This window comes from Rhinolophus hipposideros (genome assembly GCF_964194185.1).
Source record: "Rhinolophus hipposideros genome assembly, chromosome: 11".
Lineage (NCBI taxonomy): Eukaryota > Metazoa > Chordata > Mammalia > Chiroptera > Rhinolophidae > Rhinolophus > Rhinolophus hipposideros.
In genome coordinates this window covers 30,772,230-30,786,600 of record NC_138057.1, presented here as the reverse complement: position 1 = coordinate 30,786,600, position 14,371 = coordinate 30,772,230, and the positions used below count along the sequence as shown (strand labels likewise).

General features: G+C 32.0%; 1 protein-coding gene across 5 annotated transcripts in view; it reads right to left on the bottom strand.

Moving 5' to 3' along the window:
• BRD10 (bromodomain containing 10) overlaps nt 1-14,371 on the bottom strand; it is an 83,957-nt gene that overhangs the window by 10,127 nt on the left and 59,459 nt on the right. For all 5 annotated transcript variants that reach the window (XM_081066760.1, XM_081066761.1, XM_081066762.1 and 2 more), the window contains one exon: nt 1,608-1,723. In XM_081066760.1, coding sequence (XP_080922886.1) covers nt 1,608-1,723 — 116 coding nt within the window. The remainder of the gene's footprint in view (nt 1-1,607; nt 1,724-14,371) is intronic.

The window sequence follows — 14,371 nt, the reverse complement described above, 5'->3', positions numbered from 1 at the left end:
ACAAAGGGGAAATAAAAGGAAAAGGCCCTTAGATGAGGCTAAACGGGGTCAAATATATGGTGATGGAAGGAGAACTGACTCTGGGTGGTGAACACATAATATGATATATAGATGATGTATCACAGAATTGTACACCTGAATCCTACGTAACTTTACTAACCATTGTCACCCCAATAAGCTTTAATTAAAAAAAAAATTAAAAAAATAAAAGAAGGAAATGGCTTTAAGAAAAGCCATTAGTGAAAAACCCACAGCAAACGTACTCAATCGTGAAAGACTGAAAGCTTTTCCTCTACTCACAGGAACAAGGCAAGGACGCCTGCTTTTGCTACTTCTGTTCAACATAGTACTGGAAGTTCTAGCCAGAGCAATTAGGTACAGGCAACAAAAGAAAAAACAGATAAGTTGGACTTCATGAAAATTAAAAAATTTATGCATTAAACGTACTATCAACAAAGTAAAAAGCTAACTCAAGGATGGGAGAAAATACTTACAAATCATATATCCAATAAGGGACTAATAGCCAGAATACAGAACTCCTAGAACTCAACAACAAAAAAACAAGCTGATTCAAAAATTGGCAAAAATCTTGAATAAACATCTCTCCAAAGATATACAAATGGTCAATAAACACATGAAAAAATATTCAATATCACTAATTACTAGGAAAATGCAAATCAAAATTACAACAATATACCACCACTTCATACCTGTTAAGATAGCTACTATAAAAAGAAAATAAATAGTGGTGAGAATATGGAGAAACTGGAGTCCTGTGGGTAATTGGTGGGAATGTAAAATTGTACAGTCACTGTGGAAAACTCAAAAAACTAAAAACAGAATTACCATCCGATCTGGCAATCCCATTTCTGTATACACCCAAAAACTGAAAGCAAGGTCTTGAGATATTTGTACATCCATGTCCATAACAGCCAAATCATGAAAGCCCACACCACGTGTCCACTAACAGATGAATGCATGAGCAACATGTTGTACACGCATACAATGGACATTATTCTTCCTTGAAAAGTAAATTCTGACATATGCTGCAACATGGATGAACCTTGAGAACATTATGCTAAGTGAAATAAGTCAGTCACAAAAGGACAAATATTGCATATTATATGAGGTACTTAGAGTAGTTAAAATTATACACAAAATATAAAATGATGGTTGCCAGGGGTTAGGGGAAGGGGAGAATGTGGAGCTATTGTTTAATAGGTAGAGAGTTTCAGTTTTACAAGATGAAAAGAGTTCTGGGGATGGATAGGGTAATAGTAACACAATATTATGAATGTATTTAATACCTCTGACCTTAACACTGGTTAAGATGGTAATAAATTTTGTTTGTGCATTCTACCACAAAAAGCCAAAACAAACCAAAAGAAAAAACAACAAAAAAGGAATGTAAGCCACAGAGTAGGAGTCTTGTTTAATCAACACTATTTTTTTCAGGGCTTAGGAAGTTCCCTGTACACAGGGGGCACACAAAATATCTGCTGAATTACAAATCAATAGAAAACTACTAAGTGATTCCAGGATATCTTCCCATAATCCTAATTTAAGAGTTCTAAAATAAGTAAAATAGATTATAAAGCTTGAATTACCTGTTTCTTTGAAAAGCTTTCAATAACTTTGGCTCCCATGGCAGCAATTCATTTAAAAGACGTATCAATGTACTATGCAATTCTTTTACAGCTTGCCTCCGATGATACCATTTGCCCTAAAAACACAATTTTAAAAGTAAATCCCTTAGATTTAATCTAAAAGTGAACGTCAAGCCTTCTTTTTTGAGTAAAAAACAAAGCACCAATACCCATCCAAGTGTCTCTTCTTTAGGTTGCAGAAAGGAGAAAAGTATCCTGTAGTAAATCTTATTTGACATATTTTAAAGATTGTCAATTCTACAGGAGAAATTAAAATCCATTTAGTCAACAGACAAAATTTTTTTTAAGTTTGTAAATGGGTCAACTGTAAATATTTTAATAAATAATTTACTAAATGCAGTATGTCACATTTACATAAATTCATTAAATGTGTAAAGGCTATGGCTCACTTCTGTCAAGTTTTTCTATTTTTCTTAGAGAGTGAGGAAAAAAAAGAAAAGTCAGGATTGTTATCATATCGAAAAGCAGTCTTCTTAATAAACTTCCTTGGGAAATTTTACAATTTTAAAATGTTTCCAGCACAGAAAAGCAAACAAATGATCATCATTTTCAATATTATGATGCTACACTAAGAGTTAATAATTACTGACATCCCTCCATTTGCTAAGTATTATCTGAAGTATTTCCTTCATATATACAGTGCGGGGGAGAGGGAGAAAGAAGGAGGGGTCGAGTGAGCATGAGAGCACACACGCACTCTAGCTGTTAAGAAAACCCTTCTGAGGTATGTCCATTTTAGTCTCACCTAACAAATGATAAAACTAAGGCTCACAGAGATTAAATGATTTGTTTAAGGTCTTATGACTTGAACCCAGATCTGTCTGATGCTGAAATCCATGTTCTTAGAACTGTATCACTATCTCTTAAAAACTGTATCACATAAATTCAGTATGACATAGGTTATAAAACCCGCTAGTAAAAATACACCACCAGTACCCATAAAATTATCCAAATACCATAGGAACAGTAAGTTTATGGAAATCGTATCTCTACGTACCCACCTCTCCCGTTCTCCACAATGTTAGTGTACACCTATCCACATCACCATCATCATCATTGACAGTATGTAAACCATTTGTATTTTTTTCTGTAACAACTTTGAAATGTAATTCCCACACCATACAGTCCACTCATTTTATTTTTTGTATAACAAAAGACACCCAACTGTATGTTACGGATCACATTTAGCATGCATAAAATCAGATTTTATCCCATAGCAACTGTTGAGTCAATTTGCATGTATGTAAAACATTAAGGCAGAAAAATTACCACTCCCTAGAGATTTATGTATTCTAAATCTGTACATAAATTTCCCAATTGTATATACATCTGACACCTTCAACATTTCAGTCTGGAAATTTTAGTCACATACAAACCTAAGTATAGTTCCTACTCCCCCCAAATTTTGTGCTTTGAATCGACAGAATGTTTATACACATAAAAGTAAACAACTATATTTCTACCCTTGAGGGTTTTTTTTTTTTAATCTTGGAAGGGGAATTCTTTATTAGAAGAGTAGGAAGATGTAGGATTTTACGTGCATATGAATATAGAACCTAGGCTCATTAACTCTGTCTCTTCTTAGTGGCATGACAAATCATATGGTAAAAAAAACTTTTGAGAAAAGTTTATTTCATATAATATACTAACCTATATTAGTAATTAGGGAACATATCTTCCCTGTTGTCAAATGCTTTCTAAAAGAACCCAACTTAACGAGTTATACTTCAAACTTTTATTTTTTCTTGAGGAAATGTTATAAAATAGTATAAAGTGCTTATTATAACCCATGAAACAAACCTATTAAATAATAAACAATAAAATTGAACAAGAAATAACTTTTATCCAGGGAAAGCTAATTGAGGAATGTGAAAAGATAAATGACAGCCACTGTAAATCCTTTGTGGAATGAGGGAGGGTTTTATTTCAATAAACAATAGAAAATAGGAAAGTGGAGATCTGTTCCCTTAACAAGACATGTCAGCGTAATTTTTCTAGTTCTTAACTACTATTTGGCTCAAAAATGAAATGGTGAGAGTAGAAGTAAACTTTTCCTAGAAAAGTTTTGCTAAAAAGAGCAAAAAGAGGAAAGGAATGAGGACTGAAAGTGAGGAGAATATCCTTTTTCTGGTAAAATTAATTGAATACGTATTAAAAGACTAGGGAGTACCAGGCATGCTACATTCTTTTTAATTAGGGGTTATCTGGGGAAGAATGGCAGATGGAGAGTTAACCTGGGCAGTAAGGTTTCTATTATCTAGATTGGTGGGGTGGTGATGGGGTGGGGAAAGCAGAAGGACTAGCAGTATTATAGGACCTTAGGACTAGGCCTAGCAGTATTATAGGACCTTAGGACTGTGTAGCTGGATATTATTTTAAGACATTTGTCAGCTGTGTTTATGTCTCTAATAAATTACAATATTAATTTTTGTAGAAAAGAGTTTAAAAAAGATTAGGAAGATTTCACCTTTTGGTTTTATTTTGGTTATTAAATTTTAATTAATCCATTGCCCAGGAAATATATTACTGAACTAGCCGACTGTATACAGGGGAAGGGGTCATAAATATTAATCAGAGAATAGATTTCTAATTTTCACATAATTCTGTCTTACCCAATGACCTGCTTGGGAATGTCTACGGCCTTCTAACTTAATATATTTTTTGGCCTTCTTCCCTTTCTTTATATTGCATATTCCCAACTTGGGGTAGTGGTGCTATGGTATTTTATTTACATCTTAAAATGCATATTTAATCATTCTGTATTTGGAAAACAAAAAGTCTATTATTTACATAACAAAAATTATAGAAAGTAAAGACTGATAAAATGTTTTGATTAGAAGATACATATAAATAATACAATGACCTTGACAGAGGACATCCCTCTACCCTGCCATGGGGTATGCGCATCCATTGTTTTTAGTATATGTGCTGCCAAAGCGAGCACAACATCCATTGTTTTTAGGTTGATCAAAAGGGAGCACAGGTTTTAAAAGTTCAGAATCACTGCTCTGGGACTGGTATTTGAGGTAAGGTGCTTTAACTACTTGACAGCAAAAGAGAAACTCACATTGCTTATTTCATTTATCATCTTCTTTGGTCAATACAACCCAAATGGAATTAAAATATGTCTCTTTCTATCTAGTGATAGTCTCAGAGTGTCACAGTATACAATGGAACAAATGTAAAGAGAAGAAAAATTACGAACTTTTAAAAGTCAGAGATGGTAACAACCTACCTTAACTGCAGTCTAATATAAAAATCTACTGATGCTAAGTGAAATAAGTCAGACAGAAAAAATCGAGAACCATATGATTTCACTGACATGTGACATATAAAACTGAAAACAACAAAAGAACAAGATAAAGAAACAAAAACTCATAGACACAGACAATAGTTTACTGGTTACCAGAGGGTAAGGGGGAGAAAAAGGGGTGGTGGATGAGGGTGAAAGGGATCAAATACCATGTTTCCCCAAAAATAAGACCAAATAAGGCCAATCAGCTCTAAAACTTAATATGAGACCCGGTCTTGTTTTACTATAATATAAGACTGGGTTTTACATTAAGTTTTGCTCCAAAAGACGCATTAGAACTGATTGTCTGGCTAGGTCTTATTTTTGCAGAAACACGGTATATGGTGATGGACGGAGAATTGACTCTAGGTGGTGAACACACAATGTGATATATAGATGATGTATTACAGAATTGTACACCTGAAATCCATGTAACTTTACTAACAATTGTCACCCCAATAAACGTTAATTTAAAAAATCTACTTAAAATCAAATAACTATTTTCTGAACTTTAAATCAGGTCATTCACTACAGCTTTTCTGACTGATCAACTTTATTTACATATACGGATAATGGAAAAACTAAGAACAATTATCATGTTTCTTCTAGGATCAAATTACTAAAGCTAAAAGGGAACCAGAGGACAGAATTTTTATAGCAGGAAACTGGCTAAAGTAACATACAGGGAAGTACTTGTAGATAGAAGTAGACTTGAGACTAGAATTCTGGGTCTCCTCAATGCTAAAATCCCTTTCTTTTCACTGCACAATGCTCTCTCTCGGCCTACACAGAAACAATTCCGAAAGAAGAAAGACACAGTATTTTGTAAATACCTGTATTTACATGTAGGTATCTTTGTAATGCAAAAATAAAAATCTCAAATTTATTGTAATTACAATAGTTCTTAAAATTATAGTGATCTAAAATTTAAAAGTGAATTAAAAAATAAGGAAAACAGCAAGTTCCCCTATTTTCAAACACATGAGAGAATATGGATGCGATAAAAACCAGAAGGATTCTTACAATCTTTATCTGCACTAATCAATAAATATGGTAGGTAGAAGGAGTAGTAAAAGGTCATTTGTGGAACAGTGCTCTGTTACTCCAATAAAACATATATTTAATAAGCTTTATGTATATAAATTTAGCTATGACTTTCTTTATAAACAGGTATGTGAATGTGGGGATAAATGAACTGTTTTCAATGTTAGAATTCTATTTCCAGAGATAAAAAATATTTTCTAAGAATCCTAATGTGTTATGTGAACTTAATAATTCAAACATTTACTGAAAATTACTTTTGAAAAAGAGTAATTTTTCAAAATGAATTTATTATCAAGTTTAACATAACATAGAGTATGAATTTCAAGCATACACCATGGAACCAAAAGCATACATATGGTTTCAATTTGAAGCTTACCTTTCAATACTTTCTCATCCAATGTCCACAGCAGCTACAGATTGCCAGGTCCCTCTCCAGGAGATGCCCCAACTGTCAAACAGTGCAGGTTTTATAACCTCATGGGAATTACTACAAAAAGGAGCTGGTCTATGGTCACAAGATAAGGTCTTTATTGTATTATGCAGTTTTATAAGTTTTTGAATGTGATACATTAATAACCTAAGGAATCATATGGAAAAGAAACTTTAAAAAACTTACAAAACTACACAATATTGTAAAATGCAAAGCTAAGTCTGCGTGTGTGAAATGAGTGGGGAGGGAAACTTACCTTACAACTAAAGAACAACTCCATTCTGCTGCGGTAATCTGGGATGGGTATGACAGCACCAGCATAATGCTGGCTGGGGTGCTGCAAGGAGAGGGAGTTGGCAATCTACTGATGCTGGGGACATTGGTCACCTAAAAGGAAGAAAGAGAGGAAAACATAAATTCCACATCTATTAAGTATCTACCACCATGGCCATATTATGCATATATCGATAAATTTAGATGGTTTGAATGTTAAACTTAGGTGAAAATAACTTTTTTACACAAACCATCCTGTCATTTACATAGGTTTTCTTGTAACATTATATCTAAACAAAAATAGATATTAACAGTTATGTGAAGAAAAATTAAAGTCATCTATAAATATACAAAGAATGGTATTTTAAAACTGAGAAGGCATTATTAGAGCTAAAAAAAATTTTTGTAGAAAAAAACAGTACAAAAACATGACAGATATAATAAAAGTACCAACACTATTTTCTCCATTTTTACTTACAAATATGTTGTTAGAGTACAGAAACATGGATCACGTGACTTTTTTTTTTTTTTTGCACACTTGGGTCTTGTCCCAGACATAAATACATGGTGGACAAGGGACTAAATAACAATATAGCATGCTTTTCAAATAAAATGCAAACAACTTTTAGAGAAGTCAAATGGATCTGTACACAAAGAATTCTCATTTAAAATTACTAGCAATATCCAAAGGAAGGTTGCAAACAATTTAAACTCATATGTATGAAAACACACCACAAATCAAATCAACTGTAATTAACTGTGTTAATAAACTAATCATTTGACATTTTCCTAGTCTAAGTAATATTAAATAAAAAGGTAATAAATATATTTATTTCTTATTGCTTACCTAAAGAAACTACCACCACATTCATAAATTCCTGCATATTCAGTTTTGGAGGTAAAACACTGCATTCATCTTGTTGGTAAACAATTCCTTGAAAAGGTGTTAACAGTATGACAGTATAGTGAAATGTCTGCATGTTAATCTGGAAAAAGTTAAGCAGTATTTTAACACTGCCAAATGTTCTAATACGAACTATCATACATTAATATTTTCTCTTGAGGTACTCTCACACATTTTCAATTAAGATTAATTTAACAGAAAAGGAAAGCATTTATACTTTATTTAAAGGCATTTCACACTGAATAGCATATACAACATTTCCATTACATTTCTAAATTAGAATTTAATTATAAAGTATGAAGACAACTACATCAACACTCACAAGTTTCAATATATATCATTTGGCTTTGTAGAGAGGAAAAACTTAATTGCATAGTGAGGTAATTACTATTATTGGGGAAGAAAATCTAACAATATATATGTAACTGATAGTATCTAGCTATTTTTATTTACAAAGAACAAAGAATTGTTTTGGAAATTAACCACTGGCTGAATATCTGAATTTGATAATTTTCAGTAAACTGGTGGTCAAAGAAACTGATAAAATTTTATCAGCTCTATACCTGGTATCAGAAAGGTAGGCTCTGCAATTCACTGTACAATCTGAATCACTTGTACATGTTACATTTGGTATCATCAGAGTTCCAAGTAAGTGAAATTAAGAGTGGGAATATCGTAAAAGCAGGGACACTATCCTACTTATTTTTACTTTCAGATTCTATCACAACACCTAGCACAGAGTAGGCCCACAGTAAGTATTCAAACTTCATAGGTAAATTTCTTAGCTAACTGAGCATTTCTCCTTAGATGTAAAAAACTTAAAAATGGATAGAAATGTTTCTAAGATACGAGTCTTCCAAATTTTCTGAATATACAATGACTATAACTTAACTGTTGATGATCTGGGTCATCATTATGAACAAATTAATGTGTTATATTTTAACACAGTGACTGTCAGGCACTGTTCAGGTTTCTAGGGTTACATTCCTACGTTATTAATTATTAATATGTTTGGACTCCTAAAATCCATTTTTGTAGGTTTTTTTCAATTGTCTAAAGTGTTTCATGCTGTTAATAAATCTGCCTCAAACTGCTCTTGCTTTAATTAAAAGTTCCTACTACTTGTTAGAATTACATCTTCACCATGTAAGGAATCACTTTTCTATTTTAGAGTAGTACAGTATTCACATGTGGACTCTCTGCCCTCTACGAAGGCTACTTTCTACTCTGCTGGATTCTGGGTTAATTTTCCTTCAAAACATAATGTATCATTTTTTAATTTTTCCAATGGCTCTGGTATAATGGTAGGAAAGTTTTATTAGTGTTCAATCCTCTCAGTTTTCTGATGCCATTTCCTACTTCACAAAAGACACTGAACTATTTTTACCTCTAAATTTTAGGGTCTTTCCAAAGATTTTGGTATCTTCTATAATATAAAAAACAAGAATGATGTAAAGCTCATTTTTTTTTTTTTTTGGCCTTAAGCACCTCAACAATTTAAATTCATTTTTTTCAGAACTCTGGTCTGTGGAAGACAGTAAAGTAACTATTAAATAGATGATAATACAAATTTACTTGGGGCTTTGAAAAATATTTGACATTTTAAAAATGTTACTTGTATTTCAATAAGAATGTGTGATATGTAATTCAAAAGAGTTTAAGGCAAATTATAAAAGCCACACTATGCAGCTCTAACTTTAGAAGACTCTGTTGCCTAGTTCAATTCTTCCTTGAAGCTCATTCCATGGAATATACAGCAATTCTCTGCCTAATGTAAAAATACCAAACAACTCCTTTCCCTTTTAATTTGAACTTTCTTTGGAAGAAAAGAGGTTTTCAGATATTGTTTTTATGAAAGTTTTCCTGCTGGGATTCAAACTATGCCAAATTGCAGTGAGTAGAAAAAGTGAACACTATTAACAAGGGTAAAAAAAAAAAAAAAAAGAAAGCAAGACTTACCATAGGTAAATGAGGATAATGCAATCTCAGATAATTCAGTGACTACAGTCAATTGAAGCTTTGTATTACCAGTCATATACTGTTCTGGTTCACATTTTCTGTCATCTACCTTTCTTTATTTTACTATTATTTTGAATATGTCAGTTAACATTTGATTCTTCATAAAGTCTATATGTTACCATATCTGCCCTTCCATCCTACTCCTAAACAACATATAAACATGTAATTAAGAGAAGTGAGCAAGTGTCTAGAATGCATGGCGATTTCTGAATAGACACAGTTTGAAAGTAAAAGATTAAATCTTTTTTAAATGGACAGGAGCTAGCCTAACCAAAGCCATTAAAGTTAAAAATTTATCCCCAGAGTTGGGGATAAAAATCTCAAGCTCTGCAAGTGAATTCCTACAGGATAAGGGCTTTATTTCAATCTCTGGATCCCTACCAAGTTCCTGGTACTATGCATATAGCACATAGAAGACATTGAGGAAATATCTGCCTAATGAATAAGACTAGAATCTGTAACTAAGACAGGTAAAGAAACTTATTTTATCCATTGTGCAGAGTTTCAAAAAAGTCATTTTAATTTTTCAAAAGCTTTAAATATGACTATTTCAAGACAGTGATTTCACCTCTCCCCACAGCTGAGATATTTCTCAGTTTTGTTAACCATTAAATAGTTTAACAAATGATCTAGAATAAGAAAACAATATATATAATGATGCCATTGTAAAAAGTTTAAATAATACTAATTTAAAGGAGAATTTAGAGATAGTGCTACCATATCTACAACTAAAGCCATTAAATAAAGTTAATTAGGGCAGATTCAGGACTCTGAATGTACCTTAATTTCCCTACACATTGCAGTAAAATAGATTTTGTACTTTCAAACAGCTGGCTATAAAATACTTTTGATTTGATGCCTCAGTATGAGCAAATGGGATATGGAACGGAGAGAAGAGGGAAAGATCCCATAATCTTTCACTATAATAGAGTAAAATTTCTGTTACAGGTGTTAGAAAATAAGATTAATGTATAACAATTTCTTTGCCTTATATCAAGCTTTTACTATATACAATTATGTTTTGGGGTCCATATAAATTCATATAAGTAAAATTTTATGCATAATTTGATTGTATTTTTCCATTTACCTGTGTATCATTCCTTACTATATATCTCACTTTCAAAAACTGTTACATCATCTTTCTAAAAATAAATTAAGATAATATGTATACAACCATGTTATTTGTAACTTATTTCCTGTACTAAGGAAGGTAAAAGGTAAATGGTGAACAGAGTAAGACAGGTCATAAATCATAATGGATTGAAGACTGCTGAGATAAATCTGAAGGTCAAGAATGTGTTTTAAGTATTTGATAGAATCATAAAGGGTAAAACTGACATTCACAAGTTCCATCAAACGCGAGTCTGAATTAGGAGTATATGACAATAAAATACTCTCAATTATGGGATCTGGTGTATGATTTCATTGATTTCTAACTAATTTTTTCAAAATATCAACTTGTTTTTCCCAATAAGTTGGCAGCAAGCAGACATAATTAGAGAATAGGGCCCTTAGCAAACACAGGCTTACACTAGGGTTTAGCATCACACAACTGACATGTGAGGCCAGGTAATTCTTTGTTGTGGGGGCTATCATGTGCACTGTAGGATCGTTATAATGTAGGATATTTTTGGCAGCATCACTGGCCTCTATCCATTAAGTGTTAGTACCACCTCTTCAAGTATGACGACCAAAAATATCTTTAGATATTGTCAAAAGTCTCGGGTGGTAGTGAGCTGGGGAGTGAGGATGCAATATCATCCCTGATTGATAACCACTGGATTACAAAGAACTCTGTGACCAAAAAAAAATGGGTGTCATCATTTCTAAGCTTCTGATTTCTCTGTTTGGACTAGCTAATGTACAGACTTTGGTTAGGCAAGAGAAGTATTATTATTGTATTATGAATTTAAATTATTTTAAGAACAATAATAAAGATTAATTTTATTCATTACTTGAAATTCTTTTCCAATTCTTTTTAACATAACTTTTTACATGTTGTAACCATTATGCATATTATTTAATATGTTTTTAAAATTTAACATTTCACAAATATTTTCATGTAGTAACAATGACCTACAAATATTTTATTTTACTAGCTATATGATATACCACTCTTAATATTACTGTTTGGTTAGACTACTGTTGGAATACAAGTTTTTCCCAAATTTCCACTATTAGAGGTAGTCTGCTAAACACACCATTATGCAACTTACTTTTAGAGGGGATGTGTGAAATGGGGATAATAAAACTTAAATCCCAAATTGGATTACAGGATTAAAGAACACAGGCAGTTTTATAGCTTTTCTTACATACTGATTATTTAGAAATATTTGAAGTCTATCTTAAATCCTGCTCAGTGTTGAAGTGCTAAAAGATTTATTAGAAAAGATACAGTGTGTAGCTGGAAGGGCTCCCACGCAGAAGGACCTTGAGGATGGGCCACCCCGCCCAGCCACCACCCTGCACACCCCTCCCCAGAAAGGCAGATCAGACTGGGCTGGGACACCACACTCTATGTGATGACTTCTGTGAAATTTTGCTGTAGCGATGACATTGTTTTCAGGATTTCCAAAAAAAAAAGAAAATATATGCTTATATTTCAATTTTAGTTTATCTATATTGGTAACACTATCATTTACTATTATATAATCCAGACAAAGTTTCTTTTCTTATAAATATTAATAATATTAATAATCCTTTTTATAATAATATTAATAATCTTTTCCCCCCCAAATTGTTCACTTTTCCTTATACCCATTCTCTATACAGATCTTTTGTTATTAAAGAAAAAAAGATGGAAACCTCTTTGAAAATATAAACTATGATATAAAACATAAGAAAATAAAGCAGAAGAAAAAAGGGATCACATGACAAAACTCAGAAATATACCCACTTCTGTAAAAGTTTGACAAAATCTTCCAATTTTAATTATAAAGCAACAATGTATAATAAATTGCAAATTAAAAGGATCAAATTTATGAATATCTTAGCTCTATATTTCTAGAAAACTAATCTCCTAGGTTAAATAGGATATTTTTCAATAATTAAGCAAAATGTAAATTATCTCTCTAGACTACCACAAAAATAAAAATAAAATGCTATAATTTCTCCTTTAGCTCACTAAAGAATCCTATAATTTAAATAATAATGAGAAAGACAAAATTAAAGGACTTTATCAAACTACATCCCTCTATTTATCTCAACCAAATGTCTCACTTTAAACAAATCTCAGGTAGATAATATTAGGTATAGCACCATAGGATCTAAAGGATGTAAAGCATTTTTTGAAAAAGCCCCTAAATGAAGTAATGGGATCAAGTAAACTGGAGCAAACTCAAGCAAATTAAAGCATTTTTCTCTCCTCACATTATTAACCATAAATAGAATTAGTTGTCTTGCAAGAATGAGTAAACAATCTAGATTTTAAAAGACTGTAAATCTTCCAATACAACGAGCAGATCAATGCCAAAGGCTCTAAGTGGTTAAGGAAGCTTTTTAAAAGGAATATTGACATAGGTGAGGAAATGAGGTAATTCTTCTTTGTTGCTTTGGTAGGAAAAACTATCTGGAAAGGCCCTGCAGAGAAGAAGCCCCCTACAGCAACCAGATATTTATATGAATCCATGTTAAATTCTTCCTCACATGTATAATTTCTATCTTTAGTAATCACATTTATGACAACCCAATGTTTATATAAAATATAACCTCTTTGTTATTGGAGCCATTGCTGTAAATCCGGAAGTTAATAATCAATAAGACAACTGTTTTGACTCTACCAGTTTAATTTTGACAGTGATATTCCTATTAAAATCAATATTAATACTTCATTTGTCTGACAGTAGTGAAAGAAGCCTACAAGGCAAGAGATCAGTCAAAATGGCTATCACTTTCACCAAATTCATGCATTTCATTTCTAAGAAAGGCTCCCAGTTCCTTATCATGAACCCAATTCTAATAAATATGGTTACTTGCTTTGTAATCCATAGTATATATCAGCTAAGGCAAGTACATGGACACACACAAGAAATGACAAGCTGACAATGAAGAAAAAGGCAGAACAAAAGCAAAAATACAAACAAAAACCTTCAAAATACATAGAATATTTTGGTGAATGTTTAGAGTTACTCATAGCAATAGATGTTTAGGGCATCGGTACAATTATGGATACCATAATGATTCTTGAGTCATCAAGAAAGGGTTAAATTGTGTGCAATATAATACAAGGAGACAGGGAAGTTTTTCATTAAATGATTAAAAGAAGAGATTTAGTACTAATTTCAGTTATGTAGAAAATTCCGTTATGTGGAACACCTTACTCCCAAATGATGCCAGACAAATAAACTAGTATTCAATATTAACATAAACATTCAATAAAGTTAATTCCTGTAACATCGATCACACTAATACAAAAGTATTAGCTTTTGTAAAAAATAAAGAATTATACTGAGATGCAAACTTTTACTGTCTATTTCCTTTATCTTGTGTGGCCATTTCATTGGTTAGGGTAAGCTGTTCATAAAAACAACCTTTTAGGCAGTTTAAATTAAAGGGAAATACCTCATATGTTGATAATCTCAATAAACTTATCCCCATTAAGTGCAATCCCAAGACTTTCTATTTCTTGAAGAGAAGAAATCACATTTTCAAACTGATACACAAATATCAGGAGTCATAGACAAGTTTAAAATTTAGATATAGAAAATTGAATCAATTAAACCCTAGATATTCCTTAAAATTTT